Source organism: Glycine soja, chromosome 10 (assembly GCF_004193775.1).
Source record: "Glycine soja cultivar W05 chromosome 10, ASM419377v2, whole genome shotgun sequence".
Taxonomy (NCBI): Eukaryota; Viridiplantae; Streptophyta; class Magnoliopsida; order Fabales; family Fabaceae; genus Glycine; species Glycine soja.
This window is the reverse complement of record NC_041011.1, coordinates 50248031-50268559: the sequence shown is the minus strand read 5'-3', so window position 1 is coordinate 50268559 and position 20529 is coordinate 50248031. Positions and strand designations below refer to the sequence as shown.

At 33.6% G+C, this 20529-nt stretch overlaps 2 protein-coding genes, 1 long non-coding RNA gene and 2 pseudogenes across 4 annotated transcripts; 3 read left to right on the top strand and 2 right to left on the bottom strand.

Annotated features, from left to right (window-relative positions):
• The first annotated feature begins 812 nt into the window (after positions 1 to 812).
• Positions 813 to 1403, top strand: LOC114371852 (probable carbohydrate esterase At4g34215). Its single transcript, XM_028329168.1, has 2 exons — positions 813 to 1008; positions 1219 to 1403. The coding sequence occupies exons 1-2, from the start codon at positions 813 to 815 to the stop codon at positions 1401 to 1403; spliced, it is 381 nt and encodes a 126-aa protein (XP_028184969.1).
• A 550-nt stretch (positions 1404 to 1953) lies between these two features.
• Positions 1954 to 3540, bottom strand: LOC114371122. The gene is made up of 2 exons (XR_003658014.1): positions 2764 to 3540; positions 1954 to 2176 (listed from the first exon to the last, which is right to left on the bottom strand). It is a non-coding gene; the product is annotated as an uncharacterized LOC114371122 (long non-coding RNA).
• Positions 3541 to 6670: 3130 nt separating this feature from the next.
• LOC114369665 (reticulon-like protein B11) lies at positions 6671 to 9446 on the top strand. Its single transcript, XM_028326904.1, has 6 exons — positions 6671 to 6892; positions 7035 to 7215; positions 7531 to 7672; positions 7782 to 7851; positions 7956 to 8132; positions 8810 to 9446. Exons 1-5 carry the CDS (start codon positions 6841 to 6843, stop codon positions 8123 to 8125), a joined length of 615 nt encoding a protein of 204 aa, XP_028182705.1. The 5' UTR covers positions 6671 to 6840; the 3' UTR covers positions 8126 to 8132; positions 8810 to 9446.
• Positions 9447 to 11735: 2289 nt separating this feature from the next.
• Positions 11736 to 13927, top strand: LOC114370717 (annotated as a pseudogene).
• A 574-nt stretch (positions 13928 to 14501) lies between these two features.
• LOC114369664 lies at positions 14502 to 16813 on the bottom strand (annotated as a pseudogene). The gene is made up of 4 exons (XR_003657678.1): positions 16419 to 16813; positions 16085 to 16340; positions 15779 to 15983; positions 14502 to 15235 (listed from the first exon to the last, which is right to left on the bottom strand). The product of XR_003657678.1 is annotated as a protein TIC 21, chloroplastic-like (transcript).
• Positions 16814 to 20529: the final 3716 nt, after the last annotated feature.

Genomic DNA, 20529 nt, shown 5'->3' with positions numbered 1-20529 from the left:
GATTTGTTTGAAGTTGAATATGATTATGTCTAAAACTAATTAAGCTATACAATTTACAACTTGTTTTTTAATCTTTTGGACTCTTGGCTCTAGCTTGTAGATGTTGAAGTAGTTTGAACTAATTTTCTCAAACCCTACCTATAATAAAATCCAAAACTAAATTAACCAACTTATATCAAAATGGTTAATTATTGAAAATAGAAATCAAATTTACAAATTCTTAACATTAAAGATTAATAATTATTAATAGTTTGTTATAAAAGAAAATATACTTTGTCAAACACTATTCTATCACTACAGTTTTTTTTATACGTTAGAGATCATATATATGTATATATATCAAAATTGTTCTCATTTTTTATGAACACAACTATCACTATAGTTTAAAACATTATAATTATTGAAAGAATATTTTTTTTTTTCATAATTTCAAGAGCTTAAATGAAATCGAGAAATTCTATTCACACACTTTATTGAAAACACTATCACTAACTGCAATTATTGTATTGATCTCACTTTTGATTTAATAAGTTACTAATTTCTCTTATAATTTTATATTTTTTTAACTAATACTAATAAAAAAAGATGTCTTAAAAAAAGTATTATCAACAATCCCAGTTTAGAAACTACTTTAAGGGTGCACTACTTATATAACGATAGGCACTTGGTATGAGCCATGATTATCAAATATCAATTGAAAGAACCAACCTTCCAACTTCCAAGTGAAAATCAAAATCCCCTGGTAAGTCATGGAAACCAACACACACCAAAAAACCAAAAGGCAAATCTTCATACTCTCAGGTCAAAGCAACATGGCCGGTCGTGGCGGGGCTATCAGGGACGCCAACAACCGTAGTAAGCGGTCGGACGGCGTGGTTCCGGCGGTGCTGTGGTTCCAAGGTGAAAGCCACGCAATCCACGAGGAAGACGCTGCGGCTTACAAGTTCAACATGGAGACTCTCATCCACAATCTTCGTCAAGACCTCAATTCCCCATCTTCTTTTTCGGGTATTTTCATACTTGCAAAGTGATAGACGGTAATAAATTCATGTACAAAAATGTTCTTTTGGTAGAGGCATCTTCTTTTGCATTATTAGTTTGGTACAAAGTAATATAAAACCATTATACGAACAAATATATTTTAATTAAAAAAAATAGCGCGTAACCCGTAAGTCTTAAATGTGATGTTATGATTGTGGATCGTGTAAATTGCATTAGCCTCAGGGTCTGACCACACAGAGAAAGTGAGAGAAGCACAAAAAGTAATTGATCTTCCAAACGTGATTTGCGTGGACGCAAAGGGATTGCAATTGAAGGAAGATAATCTTCATTTAACCACCGAGTCTCAAATTCAGTTGGGTCACAAGCTGGCTGAGGCCTATCTTACCCATTTTCATGCCTGAACTACTGAAAAATTAAGCTACCCAATTTGAAACCACTTATTCCAAGTTCACTTCTGTTTTTTATGTACCACTGGTGATTCTGTTGCCATGTGTGTGAGCTTGTTTCGACTTGTCTCGAATAACTTCTTGTTTGCACTGTGCAAACATTATTGGCTGTTTAGTAAAACTTGTTGTGCCGACAGTGGCAGAATAATTGCAAGAGAAATGCTTAATCCTCCTCCTTCTCAATAGTTGACATCTGTCAACTTGGTTATTCATAAAATAATAATTTATTTGACATTACACTCCCCCGTAATTATTGGATGTTTCGTAAAAAGTTTTTCTTTTTCAAATCTATCCTTACACTCCCCCGTAAGCTAAAAGCCTCCTTTTGTGTCTTTTTCTCACAAACCAAAAAACTCTTGTTGTGCCTTTTTTTTGTTTATAGACTTCTGCTTCTCTTCTTTTAATTTGTATCAAAAACTCTCCTGTATGCCTCCAATATTGCTTGTTAATTTAAACTTATTAAGTCACTCTAAAAACACATGCTCGATGGGGGGGGTCTTGCATCTGCTAAAGAAGCAACCACTTATAATAAAATCACTTCATATATTTTTTAATCTATCATCATTGATACAAAGGAAATAAAATTCAACAAGTTGCAGCAGCCACAGAGGAGAAACACAGGTTAAGCCATCCTTTCATTCACTGTTACTTCCATTTATCATTCACTATTTTGCTTCCTACTTTTCTTCCCAAGAGAATGCCTGAATTTGCTTGATGCAACTACCCCACTGCAAAAAGAAAGAAAAGTTACAATTAAAAATTTGATGAAGGTTTCTATAAATTGAGGGAAAGGAAATTATTTTGATAGGCAAACAGAACTTTATATAAAACAGCAGTGAACATAACAAAGAACGAATTAGAGTTATCAAACCATGCTGGTTGTATTCTATACCTCTTCTTTCAGAAAACCAATCACTTGCCCCTTCTAAGTACCCTCTTAAATGAACCAGATTCTTAATGTATACACTTAGACAATGCATATATATATATATGGGTAACCAGAGCATCTACTATGCCCCCAAAAAGATCCTATTTCCCAGCATATGCAAACATTCAAAACATCCCATTATATGAATAAACTTAAAATAATTACTATACTCCAGGACCAAGCCACTGACGAGCAACAACTGCTCTCCCTGCGCATAAATCACCAACATGCCAGCAGAAGCTACATAGCATATTAGAGGGAATGAAAATTAAGTTAGGGTGGTCCTAAACATATCTGGAGAGGAATCACAAAATAATTCAAGTGAAATTAGAGTGATTTAAGTCTAAGGATAGTAGCAAAGACGGAACAAAAAATGCAACAACATACCACTTTCTCTGGTATATACTCCTCTCCTGCTCCCCCCGACACCACACCATCACTCCCGCTCCCTCTTCCTTGCTCTCTTTCTTTGTCTCTACTCTGCCCCATCGTTTACCTCCTCCTCAGTTGCCGCGAAACCTTCCTCGATGTGCATTTGAAGGGGTATGTGGTCGTGACTGCGGGGTTTTTTTTTCTTTGGCTTACGGGAGTGTAATGGTAAATTTGGAAAATAAAAACCTTTTACAAAAGGTAAAATTAATTAATATTTTACGAATAACCAAGTTGACGGATGTCAACTCTTAAAGGAGGAGGATTATTCAGATGATTTAGGAGGAGGATTAAGCATTTCTCCAATTGCAATTCTAGATTTCTTTCGTACTAGTTGACGATGGTGTCATCCCTTTCTGTCAACCACCACAACCTTTCCTCATCCTTGGTGAAATGACTTGTCCCAATTCGCACTTTCTTCTCCGCCCAACCACCATCACTCCAATAGCTTCATTGTTCGTCCCACCACCACCTATCTTTCGTTGTCCTCGTCACCACCACCACCTGAATCCTATGAAATGGATGGCCACTTCATTGTCTCTGCAGTGATTTTTTTTATCAATGAAGTTATCCCTAACGATCCAAAGGGATCCCTAACGACTTCTTCGTGGTACAAATTTGAATATGAAAACAAGAAAAGCAAAATCGATTTTGTTTGGTGGGCTTCGCTGGCTTTCACGGCTGGGTTCGCAGTTGGATTTCATGGGAATTTCACGAAAGAAAGAATACTAAAAAACAAAAGGTAAAAATGACTGATTAATTTAAATATATATTTTAACTAATTTATAATAACATCAAAATTGTAATACAAAAAATGGTTAAAAGAACATTTTATGTAAAAAGTAGAATAAAATAAAGGTTTGTACCAACTACTTGAAGGGCTAACATTATTCATAGAATTGGATCAGCAAATCCATAGACTATTTTTAGTTTGTTTCCGTCTTTTTATTTCCACTTTCTATTTGTATTATCATTTTTTGTTATTTTACTTCCATTGTTTTTATTTTTTTGCAATTAATATGAAAAAATGAATGATAACAGTAAAATAAAAGGACGGACAAATTATACTATCCACAATTCAATTTAAATTACAATAATAAGTAATAATTAATTATTTTAAATATTTATTCTGATTAATTTGTGATAACAATAGATTATTTAATTCAAAATTTGAATATCTATTCAAACAAATTTAACACAACATTAAATTTTAATGTTAATAATAGTTAAAAATCAAATTATTTATAGTAAAAATTTAGAATAATCATACTATTATTAAATTGATAAAATTATCTTTTTATATAAAAAATAAATTCTAAATAAAATTGAGATCCTCCACCAACCATCATTGAGAGATATAATAAAATAAAGCACACCAACCCAATAGGTCCCGCATAGATGTTATTTTCATTCTTCACAATCGGGTTGGGTGTGATATTTGACTCATTGGACTGTAATAGCTCGGTAGCTCCACGTGACAAGGAGAGCGTCTCATCCTCGAATCTTTTTTATTTTTATCTGACCAGCTCCACCAACCGCACGCCGAATCTTTCGTCGTTCAAAGGTTGTTCATTAAAAAGAAAAGAAAAAACTTCGTGCCTTTTCACCATACTTCAGAATTTTTTAAACTAACTTTCCTATAAACATAAACATTCGATTTTTGTTTATTTTTAATAAATTGTGCCTGTTAGGATCGAGCAGCTCAATCCATCATTAGGTCTCCAAGAGTTATAGTGCCTGCATAGCATACAACGTATTTAAAAGTTTATCATTTCGAGCTTACTTAAACAAGCTTCCAAACCATAATAATAGATTGAAAAAAAAAATTAAGAAATCCTCATCAAATCTTGAGCTAATGGATAAAACAACGAGAACTAATTTGTGGAGAAAAACGAACTGGTTAATGGGTTAAGGACACTGGTACAGTGGTACCCGAGTGTCCTTGTTGACTTCAAGAACTTGGAACTTAGAAGTGCACCAAATTCAACACTGAAATTCATTGGATCAGTATCCAAGTGCTCGCCCAAAAGTAATAGCAATTGCTACTTGCTTATTGCCGTCGGTATAATACGTTTTCGAATTTAATTTAGGTGATAATCTCGTTATACCAACTACAGTACTGTTCATTCATTTTATACTAAAAATTGACAAAATGTTTAATTATAAAGAAATGACATACATAGCAGATACATAACTTGGATAAATAATATATACTGTATTATTTAACTATTATTTTTTAATTTTTTATTATTATTAATCTTCAAAAATATATTTTTTTAATCATGATTTTGATATAAAATCTTCATTATCGAAAACAATGATGAATATTTATTAGACACCTTAACACTTCAAAAAATATTTATTTTTACATACTTTTTACCCCCTTCAGATATTTATGAATCAGCCCTTAATACATGCGATTATACTCTTTATGGACAAATATTTTACTATTCCCCGTGTCTCGCATAAAAATGAGGGTGTAATGTATCTCACAAAAGTATACTCCAATACGATCGCCAAGCACAGGTCGATAAAAATGTCCGTTTGATAAAATTTAAAAAAAAAGAAGTAAATATTGTTGGCTAAACTCTTAAAATTGAAATAGGTTAATTGATTCAACAGAGTAAATGAATATTATAAATTGTTTGATATTATATTCCATTCTTACATATAAAAAATTTGATGTAGTTAGAGAAACAAATCTTACAAATCTTGCAACTCATTGTGTGTAGTGATGTAGTATAAAAGTGAATGATAACAAACGAAACGTCACACAAATCAACTTAGCCAGATTGGAAGAGAAAAATGTCACAATTAATTCATTCTTAAAGTGTCAATGTAGATATAGCATTTTTTAAAAATTAATTTTGCTACAAGGAGAACTAATTTTACGAAAAATGAAAATCTTTAAATTCTTGAAAAAAATATTTGAACCCTCACAATGATTAATTATAGGTGTAAAATTTATTGATCATATTTGTATTTATATTTAAAAATAATTTTATTTTACCATTTAAATTAAATTAAACTTTTAAGCTTATTTTTAATTTTTTTTTCTAAATAAATATTCTAGTCACATCTTTTTAAAATTAATCTTTAACTTGTTTTTGTTTTTAAAAATCATCTTCCTGCAAATGTGTAGTATAACTAATAACTATTTTTGGAGAATAAATATCAAGTCAATTCCTTAAAGAAAAAATCAAGTCAGTCTTCAAAATTATATAGTTTGAATATTTTAGATTTTAAATCTCTAAAATCATCTTTGCCTCTTTACATTTTATTTTTATTTTACACTAAAAATAATTTAAGTGCACATTGTCTTGTAAACTCATGAACTAGGATTTTTTTTATATATAAAATTTTAGGGACCAAGATGTTTAATATACATTCTTGAGGGAAAAAAGTTGTAATTTATTTAAATTGTTAGGATCTCATTGTCTTGGTAGTTGGTATCTTTAGCCTACTAGGGTCAAATACCAAATTGTGAAGATTCTTTTCAAATTTAACACGTGTAATGTTTTATTAATAGTATTTTAATAAATCATTTTCGTTTTTTTTCATTCTTTCTCCTATTTAATTCTTTAGCCTATGTTTGGGTCACAAAGATGAAAGCATAATTATAAAAATCAAATTGATAAATGATTCAATCTAAGTACTAGATTCCTGGTTCAATGATCAAATCAAAATATATATATATATATATATATATATATATATATATATATATTATGATAAAATTGAACCAAACCACATAAATTAGTATAACATTCATGATAAATATGATTTATTATAAGTAACAAATTATCTGTGATAATATGACAATTGATGGGCCGGCCCAGCCCTCGAATAGGGGTTAGAAGTTGGAACGAATGCCGTTTTGGCGTTTTTCTCTTTCCTCTTGTGCGTGCAGTAGTGACTAGTGAGCAAAAACGAAAGAAAGAGCCACCGTAACCGTAATCGCACTGTTAGTAATATCAATTCTATAGTTTGTTACTGACGCTGCACCCACCGCTAAACTAAACTTCCCCAATCACCATGGGAGATTCTAAACATATTTCCGTTCACCGTCTTCTCGGCGAAGGCTTAAGTTCTCTTTCTCTCTCTCTCTCTCTGATTTCGTTCAATCCGCCATGGATCCTTTACTGATAGCTAGAATTTGATTGTGTAATCTGATAGTAAAGAAAATCAGAGTTGATTAATTTTGCATTTGATTTGATGATGTGTGATAGTTGCTGATGTGGTGCTGTGGAAGAATTGGCGCGGAGCGGTTGCGGTGCTTGTATCTGCCACCGCATTGTGGTACCTCTTCGAGCGAGCCGGTTACAATTTCTTGTCCTTCGTCGCCAATGTAGTGTTGCTTCTTGTTGTTATTCTCTTTTTCTGGGCCAAAGCTGCTAACCTTCTCAATAGGTCCTTCACTTCCTCCAGATCATGTTTCATTTCCTAGATTTATATCTCCGCTAGATTCGTATACTTAATTACCAATATTCAAAGTTTTGAACTCTTCATAGCTGAATTGAACATTAATGCGTTTTAAGGAAATATAAATTATTGCATGTAGATAGATATGCTCTGTTGACTGTTATAAAAATTTATGCTCATGAAATTTGAATTAACGGTGAAGAATATGTTCCGAGTGCTGCTAAAGTTTAGAGAGGTGTTTTAGAGTAGTGTTGAATGTCCTTTCTTCACTTGAAGTCGAAATTGATTTGTTTAATGATGCAGACCTCTTCCTCCTCTCCCCGATCTGGAGATCTCAGAGGAAACTATTGCCAGGGTTGCTGATGCACTGCAAATTTGGATGAATCGGGCTTTGTCCGTTGCACATGACATAGCAATTGAGAGGAATTTGCTGCTTTGCCTCCAGGTATGGGGTTTATATTTTTATCCTCGTTTTACGCTGAGATTGATGAATTTAAGCACTTTGAGTACAGAATTTTATGTTGACACTTGTTTATGTGTACTTGGTGAATCAGGTTGTTGGTGTATTGTGGGTAATATCTTACATTGGTAGTTTGTTCAACTTTTTGACTTTGATCTATTTTGGTAAGTTCTATGCTTATGTAGCTTTTACATGGTCAGACTATCTTTTGTGAAACTCTCTTGGTTGGAATTCATTTGCTTTAATATTTCAATAACTTTCTGGACAGGTGTTCTTCTTTGCTTGTCTCTTCCTGTGTTGTATGACAAGTACCAGGACCAAGTTGATGACAGGCTGTGTGTGATTCATGGGATTATTCAGACACAGTATACAAAAGTTCACAGTACTGTTTTAAGCAAGATTCCAAAACTCTCAAACAAAGAAAAGAAGGTGCAGTAGGAACATGGTAAGAGCATTCTATAATTTTGCATGTATTTGATGCAAATAGTTACTCAAAAGCATATTATCTTACTTATGTTTGTAGCCAACTTGTCTATTGAATGATTAAATGTCCATGATTCTACTGTTAATAGCAATGTAACTTATTTTAGTTCTGCCTGTGGAAGAGAGCTTAAATACTACGTACCTATTTGTGTCTCAATAGTTGTCTTCAGAAAACTTTTAGTTTTGGCAGCTCTCTACTTAAGACAGAAAACTTTTTTGTGCTGCCCCCCACCCCCAACAAAAAAAAATCAATAAAATACCAGTTGCATTTATGTTAACACTCATGTTAGCTTTTGGTGAGTTTCCATGTCAATTAAAGTGTCATTATATAGAAGTTATATGCTGTGAAGTTGAAATAACTAGTTATGGGATAAATGGCATTGTAATGTATAAAAATGTGTAATTTGGTATTTTCTGGTAGTTATATCATATTTGTGCAAATTCCATTTACCGGTGTCAATACCAAATCGGTTAGATGTTTTTTATATGGAGACACTTTTTTGTATAACTTTTTCAACTAATAATTCTAACAATTTTATTTGAGTTTTATGAGCAATATAAATTATACCTTCATTCTGTAAAAATCCTTTGAATTGTTTACTTGAAATTTTTGGTTAATTTATTCTGGTTGAAATTCAGGGTGCAAATGGATAAGTGAAGTCTAGTTAGGAGTGTACGATGAAGTTCTTGAGGTTTGAAATTTCTTTTTGCTGGGATTCTATTGCTCTGTTGATTGATGGTTAGAAGATGGTATGCTTATTCTTCAGAATCAGGGTTGACCAATAGCTTTGACCTAGGTGCTTATTCTCTTACGATTTTCTTATGTACCCCTTGGAAGATGCTTTACATGAACTTTTATCAATGGGTATATTACCCTAGTTAAACTATATTTGGATAAGAAAGATTATCAGAGAGGGGAAAAATAGAAAAGAAAGGACATGGAGAACTTGAATGTCAGTTTGTTTTTTTTAGGATGGTAACATGACATGATGGTTTTGGCCACGAAAAAGTTTTTGGTTGGGTTGGTTATATGATGTATTGCTTAAGTGTTTACTTACCACTATGAGTACTGTGATAATCTTTTCTTAAGTAGGAATACAACACTGGAAATAATAATAATAATAGGTAACAAAGGTCTTGGCATTGCGTCGCCCTTATTCCTAGCCTCAGGTTGGCGTGTGCTTGCTGCTAATGTGATTGCTAATTTATATTTTGTTTATTGACTACATTTGAGTTGGCTACATTACCAATTTTTGAAGTGTGGCTTTTCTTTTCATGTTGTTGTTGCTGTTTTTTTTCTCCTCACTTTTGATTTACGCGGAGATATGTGAATGGCAATGTTGTGCATGGCGCAATGAGACCAGTAAGACCACGGATCGTTAACTTTTACATGTGTGATATTCGCTTATTGGTCAATATTGCACTCTTCTTCTTTGATGGCCCCATAAGTAATTCATTTTTATTAGCTGGGAATATATTATTGAACCACCTTGAAAGGGTAGTGTTCACTTGAGGCTAAAATCAAACAAGGATAAAAGCTTTCTAATAGCTCAAACTAGGGAGTATACATGGAATAATGCCCAAGTTTTTTTGTAAGGATCGCACTTGTTCTGTAATTGGGTTTTGGAACCTGGCCTGGTTTTGTTGTATTTAGTTGACAACTTCCAAATTAAGGCTTTGTCTCAATGCAAAAGAAAAGGAAAGAAAGAAAATTTTCATTGTATTTTCTCTCTTGTTATGCTTGCAACGACTTAACATGTAATTTTGTACAGCTTAAATTGATAAAGAATATAATCAAATCTCCAACGTAGTAACTTGTGAGTATTTTGGTTTAGGGAGCCGTTAAGTTTAAATGCTATTGTCATTCCTACTTACACTCCCTAGCAGCTTGTGTAAACAATTCCGTAGATATCTAGATTTTGCCTATTTCAGCCAATGTTTCTAGACCCAAACAACTTAATTGATTATATTCAATATCACATTATTTGGGAGGTACAGGTACCCAAACCCCCATAGGAACAACTTATAATCCCCCTTATTTGATTAACATATTATTACCAATGTTGAACGCAATTCTATCAAATAAGATTTTCACACTGGTTTAAAAATTGAATGAATAGAGTGCTTGGTATTCATCGTTACAAAAAGAAGGCATTTAAGCGCATATATAGAATTTAGTATTTTTTGTAAGGGATTGGATTATATATGAGCTAATCCTGAACCAGTGATTGTCCAACATCGATGGTTGTTAAATGTGATTACTAAAATCGTGAAATAAATATTAAAATAATTCACTGACGAATTAAAATGGGTTAAGTTGCCCAAATAGCTTAGGGGAGGACATTCCTGACGCTAAGCGAGAGAGATCAAGAATATGCTCCTCCTCTATGGAGAGAGGAGGATCAAGGGAAATATAATTTTGACACAAATTTGCACAAAAGTAACACGTGACAAAATTTATTGATTTAAAAATTAAAACTCCTCAATCTGCAGGCTAGAGTGATTCTTGAGATAAGGTCATGACTTATGCGAGGTGGTTGATGTCTCAATAATTTTTATTTTATTTTCAAAATCGCACTCAGACTTTCATTTAGACCAACTCGCGATAAAAAAAAATAAAAAAATAAAATAAAACAGAAATGAATGAATTTCGTAAAATCTATACAAAACACAATTTCGACAAATCTCATCTTACATAATTTCTTTTAATTTTTTAATCAATAGAGGTTAAAAATGATGATATCCGTCCATGTTTAGGTTGGTGCAATTTTTTCATAATATATATATCAATGCTCTAAAAAATAATATGCTTACGCAATATAGAAGCAGGAATTAATATATTGTAATCAGACTTTACAAAATGATCTCTGCATTCTTTAGATCTATTGATCAGTAAAACTATTTTAAAAACAAACGTAGAAAAGACAGCATATTAACTAGTGCAAGAGACGATTATCATTCGCTTGATTGAAGCAAGTTACCTTACTTTATGAAATATAATTTTGAAGAATAAATTTTCAATTGAAAATATCCTTAGTGGCCTCATTTCCCACTGCAACTGATCGTACCAGCATGCTCTCCTTCCATGTGCTTTATACAGTTCGATGCACTTTTGGAATCAAATGGAACCTTCATTGTACGCTGGGCTGGGCAGAATAACTTTTACTGTTTCATTGGAGGATAGCACATCCTTTAAAGCATCTGGCTAAGGGTTTGATTCTGAAATCCGTGTGTATCAATGAACATTTGTTGAGAAAAAATTAACTCTTTAAATATATCTGAGTACTTTCAGGAATTAGTCCCTAACTATTGATTAAGAGATACCCTGGAAATCATTGTTTACTCGTATTTGATGGGTTCAAATATTCCAAGTTAACCAATGCACTAATTCCATGTACAAGCATTAAAATTTAATTGTTTGGCAGCATGTGCAATCAGAGACATATATGTTGAATATCCATTTATATTATGGTCGATAGTTTATTGTGATCCATTAACTAGTAAATTATAATATTCTGGTCAATTCACTACAGACCACAGTACATTTTATGATTCGGGCATCATGTGATCAATCCTAAGTGCCTTGTGGTAGCAGTAGATTTGCCCGAGAGCATTTTCTAACAAGACAAGAAAAACAGCAGAATAGAAATATAATGCATACTGTTATCCCTCGCATCAAGGAAAAAGACAGAGAAACCTACGCTATTGCGTGTTAGAACATAGAAGAATATCCAAAATTCAACATTCACTCCGCCCGAATATTCTAATACCCGAACTCAATAAAAACCGGTGTTTCATTTCCTTCAATCCTCTCCACTCCACCTACTCGATCACTAACAATCAACAAACATCATTTTGCTTAGTGATTAACAGATTGTTAGCATTAACATGAAGTTTGAGAAGATCCTGAAGAGGCTGATTGAGCAGACGCTGCCTGATTGGCGCGACAAATTCTTGTGCTACAAAATCTTGAAGAAACAATTGAACGTTATGTGTCCCGAAGATGGCCAAGCTCCACCCCAATTGGATGCCAACGAACTCAACCACTTCCTTACTCTCTTGCAGCTCGAGATTGACAAGTTCAACAATTTCTTTATAGACAAGGAAGAAGAATATGTCATCAAATGGAGGGTAACTAACTATCCACATACATTTCTTTCACGTTTTTTCTTCCATCTTTTCTTGTTTTGGCCTTCTATATCAGCATTGATTGGATAAACTTCTCAATAAGCGAAAAGAAAATAATGACGTTGAATTAATTTAACTTCTCTTGTATTAAAATTAGCTTTTGGAGAAGCTAAATCGGAGAACTTCTATAAATTAACTTATTTTCTTTTACTATTTGTACTTATTTATTCAAACAGGACCATAAATATATAATCTGCGGTTTGTGTTGCAGGAGTTGCAAGACAGAGTTGTAGAAGCTGTGAATTCAATGTAGACCTGATGTCATTGGGGACGGAAACAGTAGATTTTCATGGGGAGATGGTTTTGTTAGAGAACTACAGTGCTCTCAACTACACAGGCATGTTATGTTCTAAGAGCTCATTCATGCATGAATGCTACTATTGACTAAGTGTTTTTTCTGTCTTTTATTTACTTTAAAGAGAAGTTTCTTGGATGAGTTTAATAGGCATATACTTTCAGTGTGAAAGTTTTTTAACTATTGTCTATCAACTAATCAGAATTGGTAACACTTTTTTTATGTAGTTTTTATAAAAGTAAACAAACTTACTATATATAACGATTTGTGATAACTATGAGTTCATGTGTTATTTATTCTTCTTGGATAACGATTTGTGATAACTATGAGTTCATGTGTTATTTATTCTTCTTGGATTGAGAAGGGGTTTGATTGATGATGAATGTTTAAGTGCAGGTTTACTGAAGATAATAAAAAAACACGATAAGAAAACTGGTGCTCTACTTCGCTCACCTTTTATCCAAGCTGTGGTGAAGCAGCCCTTCTATGAAATTGATGCGCTTAACAAGCTTGTAAAGGAGTCTGAGGTGATACTAAGCATTCTTTTCAACAATGGCCCGAGCACATCAATAAGCCAGGATTTTATGCAAAATGGTTTTGGCTCCATGAGTGATAAAGAAAATAAAGAGACTGTAATGCAGGTTCCCGAAGAACTATCTGAAATAAAAAATATGAAGAACATGTATATGGAACTAACTCTAACAGCACTGCATACCTTGGAGCAAATCAGGGGTAGAAGCTCAACTCTAAGCATGTTCCCATCTTCTCCACACAACTAGGATTTGCAATTGCAAGAGGATTGAAAGAAAAAAAAAATTGCACTAGAGAGAGCAACCTAGTAGATACTGAGAATAACATGGATCTTCTCGTGTTTTTATATGGTTAATATTATAGAGACTAATGCAAGCATCCAAATAGTTACTCGGAATATATCACACATGATGGTTGTTGACTCTCAGTCTCATGTTTCCTTGTTGCCCTTTTCTGTGTTGAGATCCTACTTAATAAATTTGAGTGGAGAAACTCATTTTACTTAGTATATATAGTCATTATAGTTCAGGGCTATCTAATAATTTCTAAGTAGGTGGGTGTGGCTCGATTCTTTCCCCTTATCTGTTTTGTAATGTACAAAATGGTTTGGTGTTATGAACTGGTCAACTATTTTGGTCTAACTTTAGCCCTCAAGATGGTAGCCACTATGAATGTGTTAACAATCTCTCCCACTTGTACATTTTCATATGAAATTGTAAGTTAGAAAGAGGTTGGAAAGGAAACGAATGAAGAGTAAACGGACCCCATATAGTACGAGATGACTCGATAGGCATGTTAAATTGGGCTTGAGTCATAATTTCCTGTTTTTAATAAAAACTTTGATGAATTCTATAATGATACCTGTAACTGTATAAACTTAAAAAAATGAGTCACTTTTATAAATTAAATTAAATTAAGCATATGCTTAAGCATATATAAGAGAAAATTAGCCTAAATAAAGCAAGTAAAAAGTTATGTTTTGGAAGAAGAAAAAAGTAATTCAAACTCGACTGATTTATTTTAACGACTTAAATTAAAAACATGAATTTGTCTTGATTAAAAATTTATTTACAGTTTGATTATTTTTCTATACAAATTTTCTTTTTAAATAAAATTTTATTAATTTATTATTCAATAGATACCTCCATGTTAAAAAGTAAAGAAAAATAATAAATATACTTTTGTATAATAGCAACGGCTTAGTATGAGTGATGAAAAAAATATTTCTTTGAAGAAAATTTATAATCATGCATTTAAAATGACTCTTAAAAAAGTAACAAAAAAATGACTCTTAAAAAAGTAACAAAAAAATGACTCTTTAACATTGAAATTACCGCCTGTGTGGACAGACTGACATGATTGAAGATAGTTTTTACTAACTATTATGTGTCCTTAAGGCTTCTTAATTCTTAGTCCTGACTTGCAAGTATCGATCAAATTCCTGCACACAAAACCCACTATTATGTGAATCCTGCGCATGAACCAAAACCAATACTGTACGAGATTCTGACGCAAATACAAAATCATGGCCAAAATACAATTCTAACAAAAAAAATTCTGTTTCCTCAGACAAGGACTCCACATCATACTGAAAAGAAACAAAAACCCGCAGATTGCATGACAGGTCTAATATACAATTATTTGAAATTTGCGTTTTGAAATTTCTCTGATTGACACTAACCGTAGACAAGCTATGAAAGTAAGTGAAAACTCCAATGTCCAAGGATCTTCATTTGCTGAGGAGTTATCATGCTTATTAGCAATATTGCACAGGATCTTTTAAAATTGGAAATACACGATGAGGTCAATTGCCTAGGAAGAGGGCCTCAAAACGCTGTATCAAAAAGCTGAACACAATTAATTAAGCAAATAACCACAAGAGACGAGGGACAATTGTTGGGTGTGTGATTTCATTATACTAGTCTCGAGGCACATATTACGCAAATTTGGGGAAATGAAGTTGCATCTGAAGGTGGTAATGTGACTGATCGCAGCAACTCCAGTGAGAAAACAAGCCCAAGGAAATGAGAAAGAATAGTGTTCGCTGAAGCCTGTACAACAAAGACAATAAGTCATTTCTTGATGAGTGGCACCAAGCAGTCAAACATTATTTTGATTTTTGTTCTCATTTTAAATGGAAATATTTTCACTAGGATCAATGATTGCAAAAATGCAGGTGTACTAGAAAAATCTTGGAAACAATAAACAAGGCAACATTACAGAAAGTGTATTAGAAAGTACTACTATTTTCATTATGCGATACTAAACAGATCAACCTGATGGGAAAAAATATACTAAACAACATCAAAGCCTTCCTATTTCCAGAAGTCATTTACATTATTTCAAATTTGACACCTCTAAAGTAAGGGGTGCATTTCAGAGGTGAAAGTGTAGAGGAGTTATAATTTATAATTATTGATTGAAAATCCAAGGGGGTAAATTTTTACATATAGCTATTATGAGAGTTCAATTGTTTCTGTTTTCAATCCTATTGTAATGTTAAGCTCCACAAAATAACAGTAGTCAAAACTTGTCCCAAACAGATAGAATTGTTGTTCAGGTGGAAAAAATACAACTTTATATTGAAGACATACCTGCACCAAAAATACATCCAATGCGAGCACTGGGGTGCTACCGGGAGAAATTCCCTGATAATACGGGTTTGCCGAGGAAGTGAGAGCCTTAGCAACTAACAATCCAACCGTGGCTTGCATCCCAAGAATAGCAGCACCCATCCCCAACAGGTTCAACATTATACCATTTTTCAAGCCTTTCACTACATCAGCAACGAGGAGGAGCCTTGAAAACACAAGTAAAAGCAAAAACTAAGCCACCTCATAAAAAAACACTAAATGATTTCACATCATCTCCCTAAGCAAATTCAATAATTCACACACCACCTTGGTAGGGTCATTTGAAGTTTTTCGAAGCTTCTCAGAGAGACGAATATAGCCAAAGGACCAAAACACTGAAATGAAGGCAGCAACTATTCCACCCGCCGTGGCATAAAATGTGGCGGCGATGTCACTTTTCCGGTGACGACGACGGAGAATGAGAGTATGACGGCAGCCACGACGGTACACACTAGCTGACCCAAAACCCTAAGTTACCCAAACGTTTGAAGTATCTCGCCGTCTTCTCCAATCTCTTCGCCACCTGCACCACAACAATACCACACATTGGAACCCTAGAAATGCATGCGATTCGGAATAATCCAAGAGCACACAACAGTACCTGCTCGAGTTTGGCCTTATCTGATTCGTCGTTGGAGGGAGTGAATGCCGGAGACACTTGCGAAGAAGCGCTTGCGGTGAAGGGAAGCTTCTTCCATGGTTGACGAGCGATGGAGGAACTAAAAGAGGAAGATGAACGAGCCCGATTGAGAAGGGGTGAGGGAAGGAATTCGGGCGGAGAAATGGTTGAGGGAGTGGAGGGGAGGCGACGGCGGAGGCTGACAGAGGAACTGCCGTGAAGCTGCCGGCGCGTGTTGCCGGCAGAAGTAGCGTCTGCATTGCCGGTGTTGTGTTAGGGTGAAAGAAAGCGTAGTGTCTCCGTTCGACTTTTGACGGTCTTTTCTTCTTCCGTCTTCTGCTTTCCAGATTCCCACGCTTTCAAACTCGGAATGTTAAAGGCCCAGTTTTTAGTTGGATTTTGCTCCATTTCCTCTCGGCTATTGCTTCCTGCACCTCCTTTACGGCTTCCAGAATGGTCAATCCAGAATGTAATAATGCAAAATTACATTCTGAAATGTACCCCTTTGTGTCTTCCAGTATGACCAATCTAAAAGGTAAAAACATTCCATATAGAGTGCAGGAAACAACTTCAAGGTGCAGAAAGTAACAGCCTTTCCCCTTTCACATTGAGCCTTTGTAACTAAATCATCGATGGGTTTTGTTGGGGTATTACTATTGGCACCCTCACTTTATTTTTAGTAAAATATCTCCTTATGTTTAACACCCTTCGACACAGCACAATTGAAACAAGTTTTCGTGTGTCAAAGTAACTTGATGAACATATATTTAATTTACTTTATCCTATTTATTTTTTTAAGATAATTCCTCATTTAAAATAAGAATATACATTAAATCAATAAGATACTTTTTATTGGTAAGAATAAAAAAATATTATTTGAAATTTACAATAATTCACCTATCAATTTATCATGTTTAATCATTGAACTAGATTAATAAGATACTAATAAAGGTGAAATTAAAGAATTAAGATGTATACATTTAATATCGGACAAAGTTAAAAGAAAATTCAAAGAATAGTGAAGGAAGACATAACATGCTACATGTGTACATTGATCATAAATAGCAAAACACCAATTATATATGATTTAAATAAGTTTTTATACTTGAAAAATAGATGATTTTTAGATTACTACCTAAAAATTCATTTTTTCAACTAAGCACCTGAAAAAAAAAATTCAGTTTCATTTTAATACCTGCCTAATTGTCTTCCGTTAAGTTATGATGTGATAGATAGAGTGTCACGTCACTATGTCTTATTACCGACATGTCATTGTCATGTCATTTAAGGTGATAATGTGACAATGAGGTATCCGTGACAAGGTGTGATTATGTGGTATTTCGTCTACCACATCATTACTTAACGGAAGACGACTAACGACAAGTAATAAAATGAAATTGAAATTTTTTTCAAGTACTTAGGGTGAAAAAAGAAATGAATGTTAGATAATAATTTAAAAATAACCTATATTTCAGGTATAAAAAACTTAATTAAGCCTATAAATATTAGTTTATGAAAATGGGTTTCCTCAATTTGTAAAAAACTGCAAAGTCTCAATTTAAACAAATAATAATTATTGGATTAAAATTAATGGTTAGGATGAATTTTAACAAACTCATTGTTTTACTTTTCCAGTTTTATTTCATATATTTTTTAACTCACATTAAAAGCATCACTCTATCACTCTAAGAGTTTGATGTTCCTTGGAGAAATACCAATTAGCTAGCAATAGTCCCACTAATGACATAAACTTGAGCTTCAACCATAATTGCCACAGACCATAACATGGTCAGAACAGCCAAGCATAATAGCTGGCACCAAGAATCCTCCTTCCATTCACAATCATATCCACTCTTCAAATTCTTCGCAATAATCTTCCCATTAAACCTCGCAAACACCATGAAAACCACGATTGGAACAAAATACATTACTAACCCAACAGACAAACAAGGCAGCACCCCGAACAAAGCCATGTCCTCAAAAGTGCATGGGAAGTGACCCCGATTATGCTCACCGTGAGCTCCATGCGATGCCAATTCACCACCAAGATCCACACAAATGATCCCAATCACCAAAAACAAGAACACCAAAACCAGAACCCGGTATGCGAGGGGGAACACGTTGCTGCAAGACGCGCCAAGGGTGCAGGCCACAAACCAATACACATTGAGGAAAACGGGGATGGCGATAAAGAGTGGAATAACAATGTAGACAATTTGTTTGGTGTAATGCTTGAGTAAGAGAAGCAGAGCCTAGCACAAGGGGATGCTGAGAACGAAGGTGATGACGAGAGTCCATATGAGACCCTTCACCAATTTTGGAGAAACAAATGATGTTGTGTCAACGAGTGAGAGTCACGTGGAGACGGAGGAGGAGGAGGAATTAGGAAGGTTTAGGACGCAGGAGGTGGTGGTGGGGTCATAGGTGAAGGAGGAAAGAGAAGGGTAGCTCTTGTTTCGGGGGATGATGGCGAAGATGCCAAAGGCAAAGGAGAAAAGTAGGAAGATAAGAAAGAGGGTTAGGAAAGGAAGGTCCTTGAAGAAGATAGAACTCCTCAATTTATAAAAATATGTGAAGTAAAATGGTGAAAATAAAACAGTGAATTTTGTTAAAAATCATCATAACCTTAATTTTAATCCAACAAACATCATACTCCTAGAGTGATAAAGTGATATTTTTAATGTGAGTTAAAAATATGTGAAATAAAACTGTAAAAGTAAAACAGTGAGTTTTGTTAAAATTCATTTTAATAATTAATTTTAATCTAATCATTATTATTTATTTAAATTGAGATTCTGTGATTTTTTATAAATTGAGGAGATCTATTCCCATTAGTTTACTCTAAATAAATAAATTAATGCTAGGGTGATTTATGATTATCGGACAATGCCATCAGTTTGGTGCAAAAATAATAAGAAAACTAGACGTTGTATCTCGTGAGCTATTATTATATTATATTGAACCCTAGACACTTACCGATTCTGTGGGGTTTATCATCTGAAGCCTAAAACTATATTCGCCTTCAAGATTTCTTTATAATAATTGAATTTCAATGGCTGAATCATTTCCAGCTCAACAAAAGATAGGCTAAAATTAGATGATAATCAAGAAGGCAAAGACATACCTCCAAGCAAAGTTATGAAATCTAGTCAGTCATCTTGTTAAGGTATTGGGTCAATGATTTAATCGGTGAATTAGTAATTGGTCCAATTTGATCCGGTATATATTACAAAATTTAAAATTATTTATATATCTATTATATATAAATACATACCTAACATTATTTGATTAAAAAAATTCATTCATACTCTAAAATTCAAAATAATTGAAGTATTAAAGTTGATAACACAAGTTTCAAAATAATTTAATAATATAATCACACAAGTCTAAGGTTTTTTTTAGAGCATTTTTTAGTTTTTTTACACGAAACACGTTTTAAATATTAGTTCGGGTCGACAGGTTTATTTCAAACCGACCGAGTCATCACGGGTCAGATACACGATTGATCCAATAACCAAATCGATCCGATTATGCCACCGAATTCCAATTAAACCAGTCCAACCGGTCAGGTGGGACTGAGTTTGGAACTATGCCTCCAAGAAATCACGAGGTCTAATTTTAGACAATATATTTTTGGCATATGGTTTGATCGGAAATAGGCCAGACATGTGATGAGGCGATAATTTTGTCATCATGGACAATATTGGGTGATAAATACTTAACGTGATCTTAAATACTACTTAATGTGGTCACACGTGTCGTAGTTTACTGCCCATCAACGGGTAGTGCTGAGGAAACACCAAAAAGAAACAAATGCATCATAACCACTGAAAGAAAGTGCAAGACAACCTGAGCTAAAAAGAAAAGTAAAAGAGAAAAGTGAGAAAAGCAGGGCAACGGTAATTTTCATTTTGCATGTTGGAATCGATAACTATATAAAATAATGTTTAATTAACCATTTTGCAAGTTATCTAATTAGTCCCTACTTGTAATTATTAAGTATACATTTTAAAAGTTTCATTCTTAAATATTCTCCCATATTATAGCTCCAACACATACTTCTTTTCTTGCAAGTTGCAAAATTCCTTAGATG

Bases quoted from the DNA above. Each gene is read 5' to 3' on its own strand.
- LOC114371852 (XM_028329168.1), top strand. From the start codon at position 813: ATGGCCGGTCGTGGCGGGGCTATCAGGGACGCCAACAACCGTAGTAAG. The intron at 1,009-1,218 runs GTATTTTCATAC...AAATTGCATTAG, and splicing joins TTCCCCATCTTCTTTTTCGG to CCTCAGGGTCTGACCACACA.
- LOC114369665 (XM_028326904.1), top strand. From the start codon at position 6,841: ATGGGAGATTCTAAACATATTTCCGTTCACCGTCTTCTCGGCGAAGGC. The intron at 6,893-7,034 runs GTTCTCTTTCTC...GATGTGTGATAG, and splicing joins TCTTCTCGGCGAAGGCTTAA to TTGCTGATGTGGTGCTGTGG. The intron at 7,852-7,955 runs GTAAGTTCTATG...CTTTCTGGACAG, and splicing joins TTTGACTTTGATCTATTTTG to GTGTTCTTCTTTGCTTGTCT.